The following is a 25,310-nucleotide window of genomic DNA, read 5'->3' on the forward strand; positions in this document are numbered from 1 at the left end:
CAGCCTGCCCCAGAGAAAGTTCGCACGATCGTGTAGCAGTGGCGTTTCAGGGATTATGGAAAATCACAACACGCATCTGGCACCGGGCTCCGCCCCAAGCGACCTTGTTCCAGCACCAGGTTGTTCTCCTGGGTCCACTGGGGCCTTGCCTTTGGGGGATCCACACAGCCTCTACCAGCTGTCCTGGGAACCACCTCTCGTTCAGTCTGAAGACCCCCGGACTCCTCTCTGCTCCTGGAGATTCGCCCTACCCACCCGAGCTCCGCCAGGTATTGTGCTGCAGAGTTTCAGCCTCTGAGCTCCCCCTGTTTATAGTTTTAATGGAATTTAAGCCCTCTCCTTTCTCCCTTTTTAGTTAAGTCCCTGCGGCTGTTTCCACTTTTCCACCTTCTCTCCAGCTGCTTTGGGAGGGGTGCTTTTCCTGTATTTCCCTTTCCTCCGTCTCTGTCCTCTCCACACGGAAAAACAGCATCCTGTCCTCCCGGCTTCTCTCTCCCCCAGTTCACCTCTCCGCGCCGTGTACCTGCTGAGTTCTGTGGTTCAGGCATTGCAGATTGTTGTGTTAAACCTCAGATCAGTTTTCTAGGTGTGCAGGATGGTTTAGTGTTGATCTGGCTGTATTTCATACAAAAATTTTCATTTAAATGTTTGTTTATTTTTGAGAGAGAGAGACGGAGCACAAATGGGGGAGGGGCAGAGAGAGAGAGAGAAACCCCAAATCTGAAGCAGGCTCCAGGCTCCGTGCCTGGATGGTCCGATGTGGGGCATGAACTCATGAACCATGAGATCATGACCTGAGCCGAAGTAGGATGCATAACCAACTGCCCCTGCAGTGGCCTTTTCATGATACGTTTTTTGTTTTTTTGTTTTTGTTTTTTTTTTTTTGGGGCACTAGGGCCATGGCATGTGATAAGTAGAATATTCAGAAGTCTATTCAAGGTTCAGGGAGGAAATGTCCAGCTTGGAACGTCATCCATAAGCAAATCAAGGTGGTAAGGGGTGAATTGGAGGAGTTCTCTCTCAAGGCAACTCAATCTCAAGGCCTTAGGGTTGCATATGTTTGGATTCAAATCTCTGTTCTGTCTCTCCCTTGCTCTGTGAATCGGGGCAAATTACTTCTCGGAGTTTGCTTTCTCATCTAAAAATTAATACATGGAAAAATAAGTCGCAACATTACATGTAATGAGATAATAAAGACATCTCAGTTCTGCTTTCTCCTTCAAGAACTTGGGCATAGATAAATATGACATTGCTCTTGTTGGTCAGCTTTGAAGATTTGGAATTCGGTGTCCCTTCTACTAGGTGATGTTGTTAGTAAAAATCCAGACATAACAACAAGTTATGTCAGGGGCTCCACTCCTAATGATTGAGAATGATTCCTCCTTTGCTGACGTTTCCCTCTGCATTCTGGGGGGGGGGGCACCGGAGTGGGGTGTGTGTGGTGATGACGGCAGCCATGATGGTGGCAAGGGGCCTCAGTGATTTGGTGGGGGTCACGAAGACAAAAGAGTGATCTTAGCTGGAAAGTGCTACCAGGGGATTCATGGAGAGCAAAGGCCATGCTTTCTGATTAGGCAAGAGGGAAAGGAGCCGGGCAACAGGTTTCAAATCCTTTAAGTCAGAGAATTGAAAATGTCCTCGGGCTCATGAGCTATTAATAGTTAATTTACTGGGTAGCTAACATCCTGTATTGTCTCACTGTTTGCTTTTAAGGTAGATGCCATTATTACCTTTCTCCTCGTTTTCCAGATGAGGATACTGAGGCTTAGCCAGGCTAAGTCACTTGGCCAAGCCCTCACAGCTCATGGCAGAACTGGGATTATAATCCAAGTCAGAGAGAGTGCTTTCAACCAGGACACATGGTTGCTAGTTATTGTATAGCCATATTGACTGTATTTGCCATATGGATTTCTTGCTGTTGGTGAACTGTTCTTGTTCGTTTGCATGGCTGAGGGAACCTGAGGATGTTTATCATGTTGGCAGGAGAAAGAATCTGGGTAGGAGAACACAGACAAGAAATGTCAGCTGGTGAGGCAACTGGTAAGCCACCAAATATTTATTTAGCAATATTTTGGATCAGGCAGTGTTTTAGCTGAACAAGACACAACTCCCCTCAGTAACTTCTCATTTGTTAGGAGACAGACACAAAAAGAATGTTACAGTTGATCCTTAAACAACACAGCACTGCCCAGTAAAACATCTGTATAACTTCTCATTCCCCCCAAAATCTAACTCTACTAGTACACTAATCACCTACTGTTGACCGGAAGCCATCCTGATAACATAAAGTCAATCAACATATATTTTGTGTGTTATTTGCATGATAGACTGTATTCCTATAAAGTAATAGAGAAAAGAAAATGTTATGAAGAAAATCGTAAGAGAAAACATACTTATAGGACTGAACTGTATTTATTGAAAACAATTTGCATATAAGTAGACCCATGCAGTTCAAACCTGCATTGTTCAAGGGTCAACTGTACATGACAGTAAGAAAAGGGCAATGACAAAGCAGCACATGAAGGGCAGTCATTACGAATGGGAGGTCGACTCTGCTTTAAGGATCCAGGGAAGGCTTCACAGAGGGAGACAATCGACCTCTCTCTTGAAAGAGAGTTGGGGTGGATTCGAGTTCCCAATGGAGGCAATGCCTTGTGCCAAAGAGAGGAGGTATGGCGCAGCTGACAGTTCGGTAGTGTTGGATGGTAGGTCCAGAGTGGAGTGGGGGAAGCTGTAGGACAGGACTCTGGCGACCTGGGCAAATGCGGTCACATCACAAAGGGTCTCCTCTTCCAGGTTCAGTAATTTGGACGATTATCTCTAATCAAAGGAGAAATTGTGAAGGATAGTAAACAGTCTGCACTGGGTCCTTTCTGTCTGCCCTTCCATATATGCTCTCCATTGTCTTTGCTCCATCTGTACTTTAGGAGGCCGACTTCCGTGGATGGCATCAGTCGGTATGTTAGTTTCCTAGGATTGCCACCACAAAATACCACAAACCAGGTGGCTTGTTCATTCACCGTCCTGGAGGCTGGAAGTCTGGAACCCAGGTGTTAGCGGGATTGATTTCCTCGGGAGGTTCTGGGGGAGAGTCTGTTCGTGCTTCTCTCCTAGCTTCCAGTGTTTGGGCCATCCTTAGCTTGTGGATGCATCACTCCGACCTCTGCTCGTCTTCACACAACATTTCCCCCCGTGTCTCTGTTGGTGTGTCTTATCCTCATTGATAAGGACACCAATCATATTGCATTTAGCTCACCCTACTTCAGTATGATCTCATCTTAAATTGATTACATTCACAAAGATCCTATTTTCAAACAAGGTATAGGTACCAGGGGTTAGGACTTGCATATAACTTTTTGAGGGGCACAATTCAATCCACAATAGTTGGTAACCTTGCCCTTTGAGTTTTGGCTGGGTTAGGCCATTGGGGAGCATGGGCAGGGGATCAGAGGGAGGGAAGAAAATAAACTTAGGGAATGTATTCCCAAGCTTTGCACTTTTGGGGTCACCATGGACTGCCTTCATCTGTCAGCTGAAGGCTGTAACTCTTGAGGTGTAGCCCTCTCCACAAAGAAGTCTCTCTGTCTCATTTATAATTGTTTTCTCCTCTTGCCTCATTAGGCCTCAGAATGGTAAAAATATCTCATTGTTACTAGTCTGGGAGTATTTCATTATCCCTATGATTTCCTTACAGTCTGCCCAAACCTTTTGTAGTAATCTCTATATTAAAATTTCCACCAAATTAACTAATTTGAGTGTCATCTTATTCCAATCAGCATTTTTATGGAAACAATGACAATATTTTTATTTTACATAATTGCTTAGGTAGCAGAGTAGGGTATGGATCGGAAAGGGAGGCAAGAAAGGAGGCACTGAGACTAGAGAGGAAGGCAGTAAGTATAATAATTCAGGTAAGAGATGACTGGACTTGAATTTGAAAGATAGTGGTTATGATGGAGAGGAGAGGAGGGATGCACAAATATTTGGAGATAGAATTAATATGGCTCGGGACAACCCTTGTAACCAATCAGATTCATCCTCACCAAATACTTACTGGTAAGAGGAAATTCTTGCACCAACCTCAGAAAAAGTGAAGATTTACAGATCAGCAGAAGAGAGGCAAGTAGGATAGGTACCCCCCAAACTTTTAAATAATGTGACATGGAGGCAGGCTTGGTGGAATCAGGGACGATTCGAGTTTTTAAGGGTTTCAGTGTCCTGTCCCATTGGGTCAGGATGGCATTTCTGGCTCCATCCCATTTCCCAGGTCCCTTTAGGCGGTACTGATAAGGAGTACACGGTCCAAAGAAAACTTCCCAAGCGAGTCTGGGATCCTTGAGGAACAGAAATGGGACACTGGGCTTTGTGCCTATGCATGCGGCAATGTCATCCATGTAGGTGATGTACTCAAGTTTGTCTTTACTGATGTCTTTCATCACACCCCTGCAGGGGAAAAAGATGGATCATTTTTCAGTTTCAAGTTATAAGTCACCCTTCCTCCCGCCATTTTGTTTCTTTTTATCACAGTCGAGCCATGTTTGGGAATGTTTTTCTATGTTGCAAAGCAAAAAAAAATAAGAGTTTATCTACAGAAGGTATTTGGGAAGGTAATTTTGTTAAAGGAGATGGTAAAAGGAAGCAATTGGAAGAGCAGTTCTAGATAATGTTTTAGGTTCTTGAATTTGATATAAGGGTAAAATCTCATCCAGTCTCAATACAGCACTTGTTGAACGAATGAACATGATCAGAAAGCATCACATATATGGCCACCTAAATTATTGTTATTGACATTAATTGTGAGTTGAGAGAGCCATACATGGGGCCCTGAACATGACACAGATGTGGGTATCATGTATATGAAAGCTTTATTCCTATCTATTTCTGTGGTTAGTAAACTTTCATGATGTCCTAATGACATTCATTCATTCATTCCTTCAATAAATATCACATGAGGCATCATGCTAGCTGCCAGGAGTCTAACAATGAATAAAACAAAGTCTGTGTTGTCAAGAAGCTTACCTTCTAGTGAGGAAATTAACAGGCTATAAAAACCCTCAGCCAAGCAGATATATAATAAATCAGGTGGTAATAGGTATTATGAAGAGATATAAAGGGGGGGGGGATGCAATGAAGGGATTGAGTAGGCTGCCATATTTATACAGTGTTGTCAGAGAAGGCTTCTCTTAGGAGGCGATAGTTGACAGAGTGAGCCTGTAGGTATGGGGGGAGGGGAGGGGAGAACATTCCAGGCAGAGGTTGGAGTAAGTGCAAAGGTTCTGAGGGGGCTAGGTTTGGGGTGTTTGAGGACCAGGGAGGAGGCTGCCTCGGACTGGAGCAGTATGGGTGAGGTGGGAGGACAGTAGGCAGTGAGGATACAGAGATAGCTGGTTGCTCTGGAGCACTGGGGAGCCCCAGGGAAGTTTCTGGGAGTGAAATGGGAAGCAATCAGAGGGTTTTGACCAGAAGGACAATGTGGTGCTCCTCACTTCTGCCGCAGTGTCAAGACTCGACACTCTCTGTAGAAGAGCAGAGACGAGGCCGGGAGACCAGATAAGTGGTGACAGCCAGTGTCCTAGTGAGAGGTGACAGTGGCCTGGTCTGGGGTGGCTGTGGGGGTAGCTAGAAGGGTCTGGATTTCTACCTTCTGTTCGAAAGTAGGAGCTGACAGTATTTGCTGATATGCGGTATGGAGAGAAAAAGAGGAGAGAAGGATCACTCAGGGGTTCTGGCTGATCACCCAGAGTGAGTAGCCAGTGACTGAGAAGGGGAAGAAAAGTCTCAGAGCAGCCTGGGTGCAGGATGAGTGGGCAGGTGTTAGAGGGCTAGAGTTCATTCTTAGCTGTATTAAATTTGAGATATCTAAGTGGTATCCAAGTGGAGATATCTAGAGGGACTTGGATTAGGAGTTGGAATTCGAGGGAGAGACTTGGGAGTCATGACTATGTGATGGAATTGAGAGCCACAGGCCTGGGTGAGGCCGCCTAGGAGTGGGTATTCGTAGAAGTGAGAAAGGATCTGAGGATTAAGGTTGGGGTTCACCAATTTTTAGGAGCGAGGAAGAGGTGACACCAGGAATTGCAGAGAAAGAGCAGCCTAAGAGACACAAGAACAAAGACAAAAGGGGGTTCTGGGGGCCAAGTGAGCTCAAGGTTGCCACCTGTTGGGGCCCTGGCTCTGTATTCTGCTGAGAGGAGCTGGTACCCCCACCTAACACATCCGAGACCACACATCTAGTTGGTGGAACAGTTGGGATTAAAAGCATATTCTTCTGGCTCCGATGCAGGTTTGTGGGTACGGAAATACATTGGTAGGTTTTCCTGAAGAAGCTGCACGTCGTGTCATACCTTTCTATGAGCTGCTCCTTTTTCATAGCCTCAGCCATCAATTTTGGAGACGGAGGTATCTTACAGAGTCCTGTGAGAAACATTGGAAAGAACATTAATGTCACATGTGCCTTTTCCTTTGCGTTCTCTTCTCCCTGGTTTCTGGCCCCCCACTGCTCTATCCTTAGGACGTGTAATAGTCAAAGCTTAGACTGGAACTAGAGGTAATTTCTGGAAGCATAATGCCCCTCCAAACCCACTTAACCAGGGTTTGTGGCATTCTACTGCCAGAATTATGAGGAGGGACGCCCCTGTCATCCAGCCCTCAGCCTGCGCTGACCCATCAGTCATCGGTACCTGCTCCAGCTCGTTTACCCGCTTGCACATTACATATATTCATATATACTGTTTGTATTCTATTGTTTGTATACCCCTGTTTGTATTTGTATGTGTGCGTTAAAGCTATTCGTGGGTTAAGTGTAACTACTTAAAATGACCTTGTTTTTATAGCCCTGCTTTGACATGTCTTCACTCCTGTTGCACCGGAAGCCTCACGTGTGGAAGCGCCTGGTGGTCCCTCAGCCTCACAGAGAGACTAGACTCTGACCTCTTGAGTGGTTGTGGGCATGTGTTCCTTCTCGGTCTCTCTCCTAGGCGGTCTCAGCTCTTGGACTCTGCTCTTCCGACCGGAGCCAAGTGCTGGCCCCAGGGTGGGGGGTTAGTATCCGCTTGAGATAGGTCTGACTTAGCCCCGTCGTGTGCTTGCCACTAGAGTCTCTTTACCCTGTAAAAAGTGGGCAAGACTTTACCTAGTGGTTCTCAGATTGCGTCTGGAGGCTCTCTGGAGAAGCATGCAATTCCTCCTGTGGCGTCATCTAATTGAGTTTTGTTTTGTCAGCTCTATCATTCTGGTGAGCATTTTTGAGCTCATTACAAAACATTAAAAAAACCTCAAAACACCACGTACTTAAGAGTCTTCTGAGGTTTTAATATAACCAGATAATGTTGTGAAAGCACTTTAATTGGACTTAAAGAAAGAAATATTTGTGATCATTTAATGAAAATGTGCAGAATCTGAGGTCTATTACATTTGTAGAGGGCGAATGAAGTTGACACAACTTAGTACTGTGTTATATACTATTGATAAATTACTGGTGATTGTTTTTATTCATTAATGACACAATTCTGCGAAAGAACACCTGGTTGGCTCAATTGTGATTGCTGTTTATAGTTAAAAAATCAGGGGCACCTGGGTGGCTCAGTCAGTTAAGCATCCGACTTTGGCTCAGGTCATGATCTCGCACTTTGTGAGTTTGAGCCCCGCGTCGGGCTCTGTGCTGACAGCTCAGAGCCTGGAGCCTGCTTCGCATTCTGTGTCTCCTTCTCTCTCTGCCCCTCCCCTGCTCACGCTCTGTCTCTCCCCCTCTCAAAATAAAATAAAATAAAATAAAATAAACATTAAAAAAATAAAAAAAAAATCATGCAAATGCAATTCTTTAAAATGCTTACTAATCTAAAACCTGCCCTACTTTGGAGAGGTATGATAGTAACAGCAAGAGTAAAAATGCCAGTTACCAATTAGTAGAGTTCACTGTGTGCCAGGTACCACGATAAGTGGTTGGCAGACATTATCCATCTCACAAAACTGTTGTGAAAGAGGTTTTATTATCCCCATTTTACAGACGAAGGGGCTGAGATTCAGAGAGGTCCTCACAAAGATAATGAGTTTTAGAGTCGGGATCAGACCCTGGTAACCCCGACTCCATCATCTGTGCTCTTACTGTGAAAACCGACAGCAGTTAGTGTCTAGTGTCTAAAATATTTTTTTATAGGCATTACTCAAAGGTTACCATCTCCTCAGAACTCAACTTTATTCACAGTCTGCATTATTCCAGCAACTTCCTTTGGAAGGGATATAGAGTTCTACTTCTAGAAATAAATAGAAAGATTTAGAAGTAAATAAGCTAGAGTAGAACAGAATATAGGATCCCAAAGCTTCCAACAATTTCAGTTAATCTGAGAAACATGATTATATCTTGCTGTGCAAATTAATCCCATCCACACAACCAAAACCTTTTTTCCACCGTCATGTTAGTGACATAAGCACACCCATGACAATATTACTCATATATGAAATTAAATATTTACTAAACCTGAAATATCTTATGGTACTTCAGCTCACATCTGTTCCATTTTGGCTGAATCACAAGACACTAATTGGAAACTCAGTTGATCACGTAGGGCTTTAAATAGAGTCAAGGTACCTTTGAATACTCTTGTGGCCCAACGTGCCTGGAGCTCTGTGCCTGATAAGATGGATCCTTTAAGGCTGATGAGGCCAATGATAGCTAATGTTGCCCTCTCTAGGTTTGAAGGAAAGACCTGCTTATACAGGAATATCTTCTTTGTACAAAGGCTTTTGAGAGGCTCTTCAAGGAAGGGAAAAGAAAATGTGTATCCTGTCGTAAAGATCACAACGTCGAGGTTTTCCTCCACTGTTCCATCCTCAAAGACAGCAGAGGTTTCCGTGAACTCCTTCACGCTGGTTTTCATAGTGACCATCCCACAGAGGATACAGATTGGCAGTTCATCATTCACAATGAATTTTGGTTTTCTCCTTTGACACAGAAGAGAAAATTATTCATTGTAGTTGTATCTGTGAGACGGTTGAGCAAATTATTTATTTGATCAGCTCAGGGGAATTATCTGCCAAGCCAAGGGAGTGAATTGACCAATGTCTAGCTCAAAGTTGTCTGCCCAACTTACTGTTTCAATAACATCTTTTGTTTTTCTGCTTCCAGTAGAAGGCATGTGGAAAATGGCTAAACCTATTCTTTCCTGCCTGGGGTTTAAAATTCTCTGTCTCTTGAAATTCATTTCTGGAGCAATGCTTTTCTCGAAGAATTAGGACCGAGTATACAGCAATCCATTTAAGAATCAGGTCTCACATCACCCAGGCCTCAAAGGGTTGATGTTAGACAAAGAGGAAATTAGCAAGAAACTTTTTGGATAAAAATAAAAAAATATGAACCAAGTTATGCTGAAAAATATTTTTTATTACGAACATCATTCCATCTGATCATGGCAGATATAATGTCTTTATAAAATTGACATATCAAATCATCCACTGCTGTTAATTTTCTTTGTAAGTTGAGAGCTGTCTTACCAAAAAAAAAAAAATATTTGGGTCAAGCATAAAATAGAAGTCACATTTAATGACCTTACATTCATTTCAAAAGTTTTCTTTTCCTTGCCATGTGCAGCTTCATACAGATGCATGTTATATTAAAATGTTTAATTTTAGGAACTCCTATTGGAAATTCATCCTCTAATCATTCAGCCAGAGAATCATTGGCAAGAGCTGGCCATCTGTACTCAAGATGCTGCAAATATTCCATTTGTAGATGGTGCCCATTTCAAGACTCCTCAAAGCCAATTTTAACGTCCTGACTTTCAAGCTAACATCCTGACTTTTCAAGAAATGAAAAGTTTTTATCTTTCATTATATTCTAGCCTCATGAATTACTACTTTTGTTACCAGACAGAGAATATTCCTATTTGTGGTACCTGATGGACATTGTCTTAAGGAACTAAGCCCAGAGCAGAATAAATAAAGGCAGCATGATAATTACTGAAGATTTGAGTTCTGAATAAAGTAGAATTAAAAATTATTGCTTTTTAAAAATATGTTTATTTAGAGAGAGAGAGCGAGCACGTGCATGCACCTGAGAGAGTGGGGGAGGGGCATAGAGAGAGAGGGCGAGACAGAATCCCAAGCAGGCTCCATGCTGTCAGTGGAGAGCCTGACTGGGGGCTTGATCTCATGACCTTGGGATCATGACCTAAGCCGAAATCAAGAGTTGGACACTTAACTGACTGAGCCACCCAGGTGCCCTAAAATTATTGGTTCAATAATTTTCCCATTAAATAAAAAAATTAAGTACCCCTTTGTAATACTTAATCCATAATTCTCATGGTTAAATCTTTTATTCATTTGCCTCTCTTGAATCCAGTTTAGTACACACGAGGGCAGAACTTGCGCCATAAGATTAAGGTATCTTCTTGCAATCACCATATTATAGGGGTAACCCCCATTTGAACAGCGGTGGATAACCCAGGCACCGGTTCTAGTACTGAGAAGTACCTAAAAAGTAAGGAAGGATAAACATATGTACATCATTTTGTAGTATGTTTGTTTGATGTGCTTCAAATGTTCTTATAACATCTGTCCTTTTTAAAGAAGTTTTTATCTTAATTCCAGTTAATTAACATCCAGTGTTACATTAGTTTCAGGTGTACAAAACAGTAATTCAACCCCTGCACACATCACCCGGTGCTCATCGCGCAAGTGCACTTTTAGTCCCCATCACCTATTTCACCCATCCCCCCACCTCCCTCCCTTCCGGTGCTCTCAGCTTTGTTCTCTGTGGGTAAGAGTGTGTTTCTTGGTTTGCCTCTTTTTCCCTTTGCTCATTTGTTTCTTAAGGTCCACACGTGAGTGAAATCATAGGGTATTTGTCTTTCTCAGACTGACTTATTTCACTTAGCGTTATACTCTCTGGCCCCATCCATGTTGTTGCAAATGGCAAGATTTCCTTCATAGCTTCTGTTTTTAACTGGTAAGTTTGTACATAGAACTACAAATGACTGTTTCTGTTGTTTTCGTTTTTATAAGTCACTTTTACCTGATCTATATATCTGTTAAGTATTTTTATCATGTTCACTATAAAAATTATAGTGCTAGTAGATATGCGCACTGTTGACCTGGCAATCTTTTACATATAAATAATACAGAATGTCAAGTGGAGTTTTGGGAAAGCAATTTTAACTGAGTTCAATAAAAATCTTCAACATCTCTTTCCCAAATCTAATAATGTCCTATAATATATGTTAAAGTGGAACAGATTTCTAATTTGCGAATCTATGCTTGGACTTTCTAAAGTCATTCTGCACACTTCGTGGGCAAAGCGAAGGCTGTTTTTATCTGAAAACAAATTCTAAATGTGACTTCTAATAGAAAATTTGGACATGTTCAGAAAATAACTTCCATTTTCTATTTTTATATGGGGGTTTCGCCAGAATTATGAAGAGAGAGTGTAAAAACAGACCAGTGGTCTGGGTGGAGTAATTTATTCATTTGGTCTTGTTCCTGAAACAGTGCCTCTGAAAAAATGCCTCGTGGTCTGGCATCCACACAGTGTCCTTTACCCCTCTTGGAGATGTTTCAATTCTGTTATGTGTGGATTTTTTTTTTTTCACTCACGTTGGGTCCACATGATTTAGCAATCGGCCAATGTGCTTTATAGTCTTGTATCCCTCTCTCCAGCCACCATAAATGATGATGGGGTGGGGGTGTGGATTCACCCTTGTGTACCTGAGCTGCTGTTCGACTGAGTTCCACTGCCACGTCCCCTCCAGTGTTCCCAAGACCGATCACTAACACGCGTTTGCCTTGAAAGCCTTCTGGGCTCTTATATTCCTGACTGTGCAGGATCTGGCCTTTAAATTTATGAATACCTGAGGGGAGGGAGGGATCAGAAAATCAGAAGCATCTAAAGTTTTATAACTCCCCAGTATGCAGGCATAGGGTCTGTAGGAAAAGGAACATTCCAGAAATATGTCAGCCTTTTGCTCCTGCTGCTAATTGCAGGACATAGAAGCCACGTATCAGTTTCTTCTCCCATTGGATTCTCTGAGCCTGGGTATAGCTTTAGTACAACCTGCAGGAGATTTAAAAATACGGGAGAATTTAAATTCCACATGAGTGCTCCCTTTTAAAGCAATTACTTGGGGAAATCAAGGTCACTGCAGACCATAAGAAACATCTCATGCACGACCCTGAACATCCTAAGCAAGAAGTAGATTGCCGATGCATGTTATTTTACCCAACAGATATATTCTATAAGAAAATGGTTTGTGTATAGAACACATTTACAAGTGAATTTTAATTCAATTATAATTTTCCACAAAAGAAATTTTGTGGCAAGTTCTCTTATACATAATGATTTTTGTGGCTCAGGTTTGCTACTTATACTCTATGCTTATTTTACGTTATTCTTTATTATAGGCTTAATGCTTTATTATACCATATGCTTATTTATACTCTATTCTTGCATTATTTACATTCGTGTTACTGACTGGTTTTTCAAGTTCCGAACACTGTTGATACAAGTATCACTCTTACGGTATTTGTATACATGAGAAGGACTCATGTATCCAAATATTTCTTCTCTTGATTTATTTTTGGTAATTATTTCCTTGGCACGTATAAAATAAAAGACATAAGCCATGGATTCATAAAAATGAAGACTGGTCGCAACAGCGGAAGTAGAGGTATTTCCAGCGGTGGCTGCAGAAATGGGCATTATGAGGTGGCAGAGGAAACAAGAGTGATGGGGACAGTGACCATCAGTGAGATGAAACTCTGATGAAGAATCTGGAAGGAAACCCTGCAGTTTAGAGAGTTTAAAAGCTACTCACCCCAATACTTCAAGTACATTTGAAATTTTAATATAAAAAAACAAACCTGTCTCCTAGAATATATCAATCTTCTATCACAGTGATTGACTGATTCATTTACTCAGTAACATTTACTTATTTATTTATTTATTTATTTATTAAAAACAACTTTTTTTTTTTAATGTTTATTTTTGAGAGAGAGAGACAGAGACAGCATGAGTGGGGGAGGAACAGAGAGAGGGGAGACACAGAATCCAAAGCAGGCTCCAGATTCCGAGCCATCAGCCCAGAGCCGGATGCAGGGCTCTCCAACTCACGAACTGTGAGATCGTGACCTGAGCCGAAATCAAGAATTAACAGACTGAGCCACCCAGGAGCCCAATTTTTTGTTTCAGTAGGCTTCATGCCCAGGGTGGAGTCCAACGCAGGGCTTGAACTCACGACCCTGAGATCAAGACCTGAGCTGAGATCAATAGACACTTAACCGACTGAGCCACCCAGGTGCCCCTGATGCTAACTGAAAGGAACTTTGCATAAGACAGGCATCTATCTGCCCAGGCAATGAGACCCTAAAGACAGTCTGTGTGGAGATGACTGGGGGAGGAGCTAGGGTTCAAGGAGCTGTGTGTGGTCAGCAAGAGGGTGCGGCCCATGCTAAGGGGCTGCACTGAGAGATCCCCCTTCATGGAATGTCCCTCTGAAGCAGAACCAAGAAAGCACCCTGCAAAGTGTCAGTCTTAGGCACGTCGGCGGCCAGAGAAAACTAGCGCCTGCTTGGTGCCAGTCAAGAAAGACCCTCCCTGCCCCCTGTGACTCTAATTCCGGAAGTGTCTAGGGTTAGAGACTGTAGCTGGTGGGTGACGGGTTTGGCAAGAGGAGGCACTGGGAGAGGAAGGGGGAAAGCCATGGGTGCCTCCTGTTCCCACTGAGCGTCCAGCCCAAAGCAGGCTCCAGCCGGGGGAGGGGAAGCCCCACCGTTACATGTGGTTGCAAGTTTTGACTATTCCACGAGGCAAGATGTTTTCGTTAGGAAAATGAGAATTTTCTTGGGTGATTTTAAAGCGATGAGAGGGCTTGCCATGATCTGACAGAAAAGCGGTGGGAATGGCCCGAGATTGCGCGGTGGGGGAGAGGAAGGGCAAGCCCCACAGAGCAGGCCTGCTCTGAGAGACAGAGAGACAGAGAGAGAGAGAGAGACAGAAACAGAGATAGAGCGTGAGTGGGGGAGGGGCAGAGAGAGAGGGAGACACAGAATCGGAAGCAGGCTCCAGGCTCTGAGCTGTCAGCACAGAGCCCGACGCGGGGCTCGAACCCACGAACCTGAGCTGGTCAGACGCTTACCTGGCTAAGCCATCTGGGTGCCCTGAACTCATTTAATTCTTAAACCACTCTCTAAATGGAATCACTGGGTTAAGTTTGCCCAGGATTATGCAACTAGTGCTGGCATGTGGTCTGGGCTTCCAGACTTTAGACCTTTGCTCCTAGGGGCACCCGGGTGGCTCAATTAAATGTCTGACTCTTGATCTCTGCTCAGGTTTTGATCTCAGGGTTATGAGTTAAAGCCCCATGTTGGGCTGGGCATGAAGAACTTTGTTTATAACTATTATGTTAAATGCCACTTATCACCAAGGGCCAATGTCCCCGGGGGAACTGTAGCAGACCAGGACTCTTTGGAAACTTGAAACCATGCCTACTCACCAAGATACCCCATGCTAGGAACACAGAGGACATTGGCATATTTGGCCTGGTGTCCTCCTGTGACAAATCCTTCTGAAGTCTGGTCTTAAACTAAGACCTCCTCAGGAGGAGTCTCTGACATCTGTATGTGTGGATTTCTTCCTTCTCTATAATCTGGGTTTTGTGGCAAGAGAGAAGGGCACACCGATATTTCTACTGCAGTCAGCCGCACCCCCCTGCCCCAGAGATCATTAAAGTATGCAGAAATGTTTGCTCTTGTATTGATCCCAAACTCCCTTGTCATTCTCCTTTGTGTTTGCCCAGTCTCTTTCCTTCGGACCAGCTCTCCCAGATTACGTACATAATACTGCCGCAAGGATCCTCGCCTCTCAGCTCTTGGTTGATCTTTTGCAACAGCATCTTTTAGTCAGAGTCTAAGTACAACTGAGGGCGAGCCAACCCAAACCTGACAAGATACTGTATTCCAAAACATAGTATCACATCTTGTAACACATCTCCCCATAGATACATTGCTATAACAGGCGGTTCTATATTTCTTTACTGCTGTGCCATTTTGGATTGAGCCCCCAGGCTAGCTGCAAGCTGGACCATCATTTACAATATTGCTTCTTTGCAATAGTATGCATTGAGGTCTCCTGCTGGGTCTCTAAGACATTTTTTTGTATACGATATTTTGTTAATTTGATTATAATGAGATTACGTTTATAAGATTTACATTTCATTTTCTTCATTGGCCCAGGTTTGCAAGCTTTATTCTTCATAGTCTTCCTTGAAAGCTTGCTTGCTTTTTTCTTTCCCTTTCTTTCTTTCTTTCTTTCTTTCTTAAATATATATATTTAAAGTTTATTTATTTATTTTTAAAAAGAGAGCATGGGAGGGGTGGGGGGGGGGTGCCGGTGAGAGAAGCCCAAGCAGGCCTCACACTGTCAGTGCAGAGCCTGATGCGGGGGTTGACCTCACAAACCGTGAGATCATGACCTGAGCCGAAGTTGGACACTTAACCAGCTGAGCCACCCAGGTGCCCCAACTGCTATGTTTTCTTAAAAACAAATCTGTCAAGTTTCTTTATGCTCTCACTTTGTTTGTTTGTTTGTCTATTAATTAAGTTATTGATTTGCAGTTTACTCCTGACTCAAATGACCTGTAATTTAATGACAGAATTCAAAAGCTTGGCTTTTTTTTTTTTTTTTTTTTTTAATGACACATCTGATAGGGTTATGTGATCACTGAACTTGAATCAGATCAGGCACGATAAAGCTTAAATAATAACAACAGCATTTATATTAATAAGTAAGTAATAAGGCCTGACACCTCCATAGCTTCCTACCTTTCCAAGTTATTTTGTACACACTTTTTCTGAGGTTGAGCATCAAGTCACTTATAATCATCATGAATTATTTCCAATGGCAAATAAACAACTTTGTTCTAGAAAAACCCAGCAGAGTAGGCATGATCTTGGGTAGAAGTGACTCACCAGGAAAGGACTCCAGAGGCAAGTGAGGATTCAGGAAATGTCCAGTGCAAACCATGACAGCATCAAAGACACCTCGGTCCCGCTTTCCCTCTGTTTCTGTGACAACATCCCACTGACCAGTTTCAGAGAAGTCTGGACGCTTCGTGACACTGCATACTGTGGTCTGAAAGTAAAAGACACGCACTCACTTAAAAAAAATGTTTTTTTTTAATGTTTATTTATTTTTGAGAGAGAGACAGAGAGAGAGGGAGACACAGACTCCGAAGCGGGCTCCAGGCTCCGAGCCGTCAGCACAGAGCCCGACGCGGGGCTCGAACTCACACACCATGAGATCATGACCTGAGCTGAAGTCGGCCGCCTAACCAACTGAGTCACCCAGGCACCCCCAAACACTCACTTTCTATCAATCACCTTTAGACTTCATGTAATGACTGGTATGGTAACCATGTTTGTTACTTCAAGCGGGCTGAGTGAGTCTCAGGATAGAAGGTCTGTCAATATTGGTTTATCTCCCCCCCTAAAGAAATTAAGCAACTTGGGGCACCTGGGTGGCTCAGTCGATTGAGTGTCTTACTCTTGGTTTCGGTTTCTGTCATGATCTCATGGTTCGTGAGGTCAAGCCCGGTCTCGGGCTCTGTGCTGACAGTGTGGAGACTGTTCTCTCCTCATTTGTGCTCTCACGCGCTCTCTCTCTAAATAAATAAATGTTAAAAAAAAAAAAAATTAAGTAACTTGTACAAAGTCTCAAAAGTAGTCATAGAGAGCATGACCCAAAACATCTGAATGACTTCACTAGAAGGAAAAAACATTCAGTTTTTACTCCCTACGAGAAGGAGGTGAGTTACAACACTGAATGACTTGGGAAAACACAGGAAGATGAATTTTGGCTCATTATAATTTCTGTGGTCCAGATTCCTAGTCACTTCTTCCCAGTGGGTTTCAGAGCAAAATTTATTTTTCCTTTCCTCTCAAAAAGAAAAACATTCTAAATTTCATCCTGAATAAGAATTTGGATTCAGAAGAGGAACCAGGATATTCAGTATTTTAATGCCTTGAGTAAAACATGAGAAGCAGGAGAAGCGAGGAGTCTTTATTATCTTCCCTGTTCATATAGAGATAAAATCAGGAATGAATTTACTTAAATATCCCATTTCCATTAGATTGCCGAATGAGCAGCCCCCATTCATTAACCTTCCATGACCCAAGGTGTCTTACCCTAAACCGAATGTATTTCAGAAGGTCAAAGTGCTCAGCAAATTCTTGGAGATAGTCCCAAAATTTTCCATGGTTCATGTAATTTGGATAATCTTCTTGGAAGGGGAAGTCGCTGTAACATGACATCTCTTTGCAGACGTTTGTCACTAATGACCTGTAGACCCTGGTCATCCCATCTTTAGAAGTTTCCTGTGGTGAGAGCACAGTTAGCATGATGGGGTGGGGGAGTCAGGAGGAAGAGAAAAGAGATCGTTAGCAGTCAGTGTTCCACTCACCATTCCAAAGAATTCCACGGAAATGCAGCACTGGGTCTCTATGCTATAGTTATCAGAAATCGTTGTTGGGATTGGACTTACTAAACATAGTATCTTTATCAAACTACAAAGAAGTTAACAAAATTTAACAGGGTTCTCCAAGACTAACAATGCCATTAAGCAATTCCATGAACATGGGGCCTATGGTCTCCCTTGCTTATTTTTTTCCCCTTCTTTGCCATCCTCACTCCCTCAACTCATGCCCTAGACCTCTTTCTCTTGACTTTTCTCAGAGAACTCCTCGCTGATTTTCGTATTTATCGTCTATGTATATTTTCAATCACTCTCTCTTTATTGGCTCCTTCCCATCAGCACTTAAAATACTGAAGACTCTAATTTTTAAAAACAAAACAACACTCCCTTTCAACCTATATCTATTCCCTTTCCAGCCTTGTTTCTCTGTGTCCTATATCAATCTTCATGAAAAAAATCATCACATACTGGCAGCCTCTGTTTTCTCATCGACTCTTCAACTCACTGTTGTCTTGTTGCAACCTCACACACTCAAAAAACGTACCAACAAAACAAAAACATGCATATTAAAAGCACCGATGGGGGCACCTGGGTGGCATAGTTGGTTGAGCATCTGACTCTTGGTTTCACCTCAGGTCATAATGCCAGGGTCATGGGATGGAGCCTCACGTCGGCCTCTGTGCCGGGCATGGAGCCTGCTTAGGATTCTCTCTCTCTCCCTCTCTCCCTCTCTCTTCCCCTGCCCCTCTCCCCAGCTTGCATGCTCTATCAATCTCTCTCTCTCTCTCTCTCTCTCTCTAAAAAATAAGGCCTCAATGAACTTCTGATGGCTGAAGCTAATCTCTATTTCTCTTTTAAGTATCTTTCTTAGCTGTCAATTTCCATAAGACACCGTCTCTAAGGTAGCTGTTCCGGCCGCATAGCACCCTGCACTCTCAACACAGCCCTAATCACATTGCACTGTAACAATGTGTTTTACTGTTTTTGTTCCCTACTAGACTGTAAGGAAGGCAGGATCCTTGTCTATTTTGTCCCCATCCTGGTAGAGGGACATTATAAGCACAGGTATTCAGGTACTTGGTGAATGGGTGAACATTAACACTATCACTGCATTTTTGAAAAAGAAATAGTATATATATGACTGAAAGAAATTACATTGAAATTTATTATTATTATTATTATTTTAATTTGAGTATAGTTGACACACAGTGTTACATTAGTTTTAGATGTACAGCATACAGAGAAATTTTAATAGTGCAGGTATATAATTCTCATGGGTATTGATATTATATTTAATTTGTACTTTTCTTTCTGTTTAACTCAGTATTATTTTCTAAAATTTATCTATATTACTTTATTTTTTTGAGAGAGAGAGAGAGAGAAAGAGAGAGCGTGTGTGTGCACGCATGCACACACAAATGGGGTGGGCCAGAGGGAGAAAGAATCTCAAGCAGGCTCCACACTCAGCACGGAGCCCAATGCGGGGCTCGATCTCACGACTGAGATCACGACCTGAGCGGAAATCAAGAGTCGGATGCTTAACTGACTGAGCCACCCGGGCTCCCCTATCTATCTTACTTTAGGGGAAGAAAACCAAACAAACTGTGGGGTCAAATAGCAGAAGGGACACAAACCAGACCCAGTGTTTTCTGTCCACATTGACATTTGGCTCCATTTGGTTCCATCAGGCTCACGGTACAACAAAAGAAACTTTTCTCCCCTAGTACACTATGATCACAGGGCTGTGACCATTTCCGCTTACATACATTTGCTTATTCTGTTTTCTTCACCATCTGTCGATGAATGGCAAATGCCACCTCCTCCATGAAGGCCTCCCTCATTCATACCAGTTTGAGGTACTCTCCTCCATGCTGAGCTCCCACTGAATGTTGCTTTTCTCTTCCCCCCAAGGCCTCCTATCTTCTGACATTTTATACCTCACTGCTGGGACAGATCCCTAGGTCCCTGCCGAAGGCCCTGTGATGCCCAGGACCAGCCAGAGGCAGGTGGTATTGAGCCACTTCCAGCCCCTACTTCTGTTGCTCAAGTCACCTAACAGCTGGCCTAACCCTAAGCATAACCCCCCAGGATGCACTACCCCTCTCCTTAGGAGGATTGATCAGCATCTCGACCTTTTTTATTCTGATACTCTGTGAAAGCTACCCACCCCCAACTCTACAAGGTCTGGATTCTTGCCTCACTCTTGCCAGTTCTCTTCCCAAAGACCTGAACAATGCCTGGGGGCTGGGGCTTCACTCCCTGAGGCCAACCTCCATCCTTCTAAAAGTGTTATTTAGCTCCATATTCACCAATGCCATTCAGTTTAACCTATGTGACACTTTGTTCCTTTGCCTCAGAATGTGGTCCAGAAACCACTGTAACTTCCAATACTATGTGTAGCGGACTTAACTCTTCTTTCTTCCCTCCTCCAACTGTCCCTGCCCTGCCCTGCTAAGTCTCCGGGTTCATCACCTGTCAGACTGCATCCTGCACAGTATTGGCACCTTACGTGCACAATCCCGTGTTGCTGTAGTGAGCTGCTTTCTTTTTTTGTTTTAATGTTTATTTATTTATTTTGAGAGAGAGAGAGAGAGATAGAGAGAGAGAGAGAGAGAGAGAGAATGAATCCCAAGCAGGCTCTGTGCTAAATGTCAACAAGAGCCTGACACAGGGCTCGATCTCACAAACTGTGAGATCATGACCTGAGCCAAAATCAACAGTCAGCCAGCTTAACTGACTGAGCCACCCAGGCTGCCCACCCCCACCCAGTGAGCTGCTTTCTTATGTGGTCCCCAAGATAGGCTGAAGTCACCATGCCTGAGCAGGGACAAAGCCGACAGCCGGATTATGATTGATAGAGGTGGGAGGGTACGAGCTACGCACAGTAAACTTCCATAGTCCCCCGATGTCATTACTTCTCTCAAAGCAGGTGGGCTCCAGATCCTCATCCAAGCAGCACTTGATGGAGGACAGGCCGCTCACACCCGCCCCAATCACTGCGACTCGCCTGGCCATGGCACCCTGTTGGAAGAAGGGTGGCCTGAGTGTCCTCCTGTGACAAAACTGGAAGGAGCCTCCTGTCGTAGCATTCAACTTTCATGGTGGCATAAACACCCTCTTGTCATCTTTGAGCTGGGGCAGACTCACATTGTGGTTAAACATGAGGGCTTTGGAATTGGGACTGTTCTGGTTTAACTCTTTGTGTCACTTACTAGCAGCAGCGTGACCTTGGGCTAGCTTTTTGTGTGTGTGTGTGTGTGTGTGTGTGTGTGTGTGTGTGTGTGTGTGTCTCCGGGCCTCGGTTTTCTCTTTAGTACAGTGGGGACGGAAATAATAATAATAGCTCTTAAATATTTGTTATGGGATTAAATGATTGATATGTTGGAAGGATTGTAGAAGTCTGTTTCCTACATAGTAAGTGCTCACTTAAATTTAGTTCTTATTAACTAGTATAGTCAGGACCTTGATGCCCTTGGGACTTTAGATCCCCTCAGTATGAAAAGGACCCTCTGCTTCCACTTTGTCTCTCTGGACCCGAGGAACTGCGGCTAGCAAAAAAGATTAGTTTTTATTCATAGCCTCTAGAGTCCTGAAGAACGGCTGGTCATGGGTCATCCCCTACCATGCAATGGTGATATCACACGAATTGAGTGGGGGGTTCTTAACCTCGCACAGAGGCAAGACTGGCTGACCATAACGCAGAACAAAGTCCCCAAGGAAAGCTACATGGGGCATTCTGGATGAGGTCTTCCGGACATGGGGATGTCCGTGGCAGTCAGTAGAGACTGGAGGAGGTAAGTGTCATAGGGATTGAGAACCAATTTTTCTTGGTACTACAGTTTGGGCTTCTGTCAACACCAACGTAGCTTTTGCTTTGACAGATGGGCGAACCACTCAGTTGATTCCAGCAAATCAGACATGTCACGCCGAGGCCCTCGACATGTCAGGTGGATTCAGTAGCCAGTGCTGCCTTTCCCTCAGCGCCCCCTGGCCAGTCCCAAACACACACAGAGTCGTCGAGACGTCAAAGTATTTGTTTTCTAAAAAATATATATGTATAATTTATTTGGCTTTGCCTTTGGAGACATGGTCTTTTTTTGAGGGGAGATCTTGCTGTGTAACCCTTATGTGATCTTTGTAGTGTGATGCCGCTTATTCTAGTGCTATTTGCCTTGGGGAACCAAGAGACCTGAGCGCCAGTAAATGAGAAAACAAAGAGCGTCATCGTGTGACATAATTTGCGGCCACGCTGCTAGTAAGGGGCTGAGTCTGCAGCGACTCGAGATCTCTGACTCTGAGGTTGGATGTGCACGTCTCGTTGGTCTGAGAGGCTAAGGTGTCCTGTGGTTCCCATTAGAAAGCCCCTTCCCTCACCTGTGCTCAGGTTTGTGGTCACATTTTTGTGATGGACTTGGGGGAATGTGTCGTATGCCTTTGCAGCTTGCCTTCTAGATGAAATCAGAGTCCCCAGGCACAAAGTGTATTTATCAACTTTACAGGGGGCAGAGGAAGACTTCTGAGCCCTTCAGACCCTCGAACTCACCTGGTCCTGGAGCAGATCCAGGGACTTGCAAGGAGATACAGAGGGATTTCTTAGGGCTGTTTGTTTTTTAAAAAAAAAAATTTTTTTTTTAACGTTTATTTATTTTTGAGACAGAGAGAGACAGAGCATGAACGGGGGAGGGGCAGAGAGAGAGGGAGACACAGAATCGGAAGCAGGCTCCAGGCTCTGAGCCATCAGCCCAGAGCCCGACGCGGGGCTCGAACTCACGGACCGTGAGATCATGACCTGAGCCGAAGTCGGACGCTTAACCGACTGAGCCACCCAGGCACCCCAGGGCTGTTTGATACAGAGGGATTTCTTAGGGCTGTTGCCAAATCTTACTTGCCAACCTGCCCTTTGTAGGGTTGAGACCTCCAGGTCTGGCTTCCATTATTTACGACAAAACTGACACTTCTTCCCCTGAGACTCTTGGTTGACTTGGGAGTCTCTATTGAATTGAAAGAGCTAGGTAGGCTGCAATCAGAATGGACTTAGAGGCAGCAGAACTGGTTTGAACCCTGTGTCTGCAACTGATTGGCCATGTGACCCCAAACAACCTACTTGAACACCTTAAGATTTATTGCTTATAAAATAAGAAAAAGAGCCACGTAGAATTGTTTGAGTTTTAAACAAAGCGACATTACTCACACAAAAGTGCCCAGCACCAAATATTTATCAGTGTTCATTCCCTACCTCCCTAATTATCTCCCTCACTTCCTCTCTTTTCCCTAGAAAAGAGCTCACACAGACAAAAGCAATCAGCGAGTTTGGAAATAAGGAGGCATACATACCTGTAGCTTCCTTTGGGGTGAGGAGTAGGATTTTTAGACAGCTTTCAAACAGAAGTAAATGGCCTCTGCCAATGAGAACACTGGAATTTCTAGGCCACTAGGTAGAAGGCTGAAGTCGGTAGATCTCAACTGTGTTCTGTCTTTGCAATCAAAACACAAAACAAATCGTTGCTGATTGAACTGGCAAAGTGCAAAACGTGCTCCAGTGAACAGGCGAGCGGCAAATGAATCCATTCTGTTGAATGGATGGATGCACCCGGGTACCTCGAAGTGCAGTTAGAGAGCCAAGGGCGGGGACCCAAAGATGATGAAGGCCCAGTGACTAAATAATAGTAATAAGAAAAGACCCCGTAACAGGAGACGCTGCCATATGGAGAGATGTGGACACACATGACATCATGTGGTGCGTTCCTGTAACGGTTGTGTGCTCCAGGTACCAATGTTCGCAGGCCCTGTTAGGTTGTTTGGCTACACAACACAGCAACACAGAACAACACAGAGCAACAATGTCTCTGTTGGTTAGAGACACAGAGTGGGCTGTGTTTTTCCAGGGCAAAACACCTTGTCCTTTATAGAGCCACTTAAGAAACTGTACAGGCAGCAAAAACAAATTAGGAATTTACACCGCTTGGAATTACACAACACTTGCAGATTATGAATTTCTGAGTGGGGGCAGCCATTTAAAAAAATATGCTTCAAATAAAAAAGTTTAAATAAAAAAAAGGGGGGGGAGCGCCTGGGTGGCCCAGTTGGTTAGCGTCTGGCTCTTGATTTTGGCTCAGGTCATGACCCCAGGGTCGTGGGATCCAGCCTCGCATCGGGCTCTTTGCTGGGCAAGGAGCCTGGTTAAGATCCTCTCTCTCTCCCTCTGCCCCCTCTCCTCCCGCATGCACACCCACATACTCTGTCTCGTTTTATCGCTCTCAAAATAAATACGTAAATGTAAAAAGTATGCTTTGAGTCAATGAGGGGAGTTCGTGAGTGAACTAGAAATAGGAAGATCTGGGTTCTGGTTCTGCCTCTGGCTCTGACCGGCCGCAGGAACTTAAAATTCTTTATTTCACCGTGAGATTGTTCCTGCATTTGTAAAACAGAGGGTTCTAGTAGTTTTCCCTTTGTCCTCTTCCAGCCCAAGAGAATTGATTTTAATGTCCGAATGCCAAGTAATTGGTACCAAAATAGGTGTGATTTGAAAGGGAGGAGAGATTCCGCAGGCATGAAGGGCAGGGGGAGTGGGGGGACATAAGGTGTGTGTATGCTCTCTCTAAACTATAACGTGTGTTATGACTGTAAGGTCCTCTGTAGCTCAAAGGTTGCTTCTAATCAGAGTTCTTTGGTAAATGAGCCCTAATCTATTGAACTGGACTTTTGAACGACACGAAAGCCCCATCCAGACCTGCCAGACCAGAAAATGTAGGAATCATTTCTGAAATATGGAGAGACTTGGGTGATCTGCAAATCATGCGATCGATCATGATTCATTTGGGTTTGGAATTTGATCTGTTTATATTTCTTATTATCACTCGCCAATGCTATAGTATTTCCTAACACCTGTGGAGTATTTTATGTTTCCCAACGCTTGGCACTCCTATGTCATCCGTAAGATGACATCAGAGGGGAGAAGAGAATTACAGAAAGTCCTGGGATGCTGTTATTCTCACTGACAGCTTTCTTTCAGATGGTTGCTCCCGACCACGTAACTTTGTTTCCTTACAACAGCTCCTTTGCTGACTTTCTCCTTAATTCTGTTGCTTTCACCCTGATCAAGAGGCTCCTGAAGAAGACATTCATCCTTAAGGAAGGCACTCAGCAAGGGGAATATTCATCCTCTGCAAAAGCGGTTTCTGGAAACATTTCCCCATTTAAAAAAAAGAAAAGAAAAGAAAAAAAGACAATGACAATGAAGAATAGCCCAGCACACTTACCTTATTGGCACAGAGCAGATACTCTGACAACTTATTTCTCAAAGCAAATAGACAAGATAGTGCTTGCCTTAAAAAAAAATTCGCATCTCAAACTCTTTGTTCTAAAAGAAAAACAACAACACAGGAATGCAGACTTTGATCAAGTTCTCTGTTTCCAGTCTTGCTGGTGACAGCAGAGAGTATCGTCCTCACTGAGGATGAAAAGTTGTGTGGGACAAGGGCTTGCTACTTCCGTGATATGAAGGGAGGGCTAAATGACGAGTTAGATTACTGGCTCTGGATTCGAAGAACATACACGACCTCTGCCCCCCTCCCTCCCAAACGTCACACTTCCGGCCAAGCCCGAAACTTAAAGCACGTGGTAAGCGGCTGCTTTTCTCACAGTAGCCTTTAGAGGGCGCCAGAGTCACCGCCAACATCACAGCCCTGCGTGAAACAGGCATTCTGCTTGCTAGATTCTTCTGTGTCATTTAGTCCCCGAAGCCATCCTAGGAGCCGTCCAAACGACAAAGTCATTTCGGTGACTATCACCTCGCCAAATTCTTTCATGTCTATAGGTCTCTAACCCGAGAAATATGATTTTAAAATCCAGAAC

At 43.8% G+C, this 25,310-nt stretch overlaps 1 protein-coding gene across 5 annotated transcripts; it reads right to left on the reverse strand.

Moving 5' to 3' along the window:
- Positions 1 to 2,041: 2,041 nt before the first annotated feature.
- FMO4 (flavin containing dimethylaniline monoxygenase 4) lies at positions 2,042 to 24,956 on the reverse strand. Of its 5 annotated transcripts, none has more exons than XM_045452939.1 (10): positions 24,716 to 24,956; positions 22,791 to 22,926; positions 20,340 to 20,477; positions 17,170 to 17,358; positions 15,955 to 16,117; positions 11,698 to 11,840; positions 10,268 to 10,467; positions 8,588 to 8,940; positions 6,345 to 6,414; positions 2,042 to 4,443 (listed from the first exon to the last, which is right to left on the reverse strand). In XM_045452939.1, the coding sequence occupies exons 3-10, from the start codon at positions 20,469 to 20,471 to the stop codon at positions 3,996 to 3,998; spliced, it is 1,698 nt and encodes a 565-aa protein (XP_045308895.1). In that variant the 5' UTR covers positions 20,472 to 20,477; positions 22,791 to 22,926; positions 24,716 to 24,956; the 3' UTR covers positions 2,042 to 3,995. The 5 variants fall into 5 exon arrangements, 4 of the variants coding, with proteins under 4 accessions (XP_045308895.1, XP_045308894.1, XP_045308897.1 ...); XM_045452938.1 differs by having other exon boundaries at positions 22,791 to 22,930; XR_006705923.1 differs by lacking the exon at positions 2,042 to 4,443 and adding an exon at positions 6,931 to 7,107 and having other exon boundaries at positions 6,370 to 6,414; positions 22,791 to 22,930; positions 24,716 to 24,955.
- Between the last annotated feature and the right edge of the window lie 354 nt (positions 24,957 to 25,310).

This window comes from Leopardus geoffroyi, chromosome C3 (assembly GCF_018350155.1).
Source record: "Leopardus geoffroyi isolate Oge1 chromosome C3, O.geoffroyi_Oge1_pat1.0, whole genome shotgun sequence".
Taxonomy (NCBI): domain Eukaryota; kingdom Metazoa; phylum Chordata; class Mammalia; order Carnivora; family Felidae; genus Leopardus; species Leopardus geoffroyi.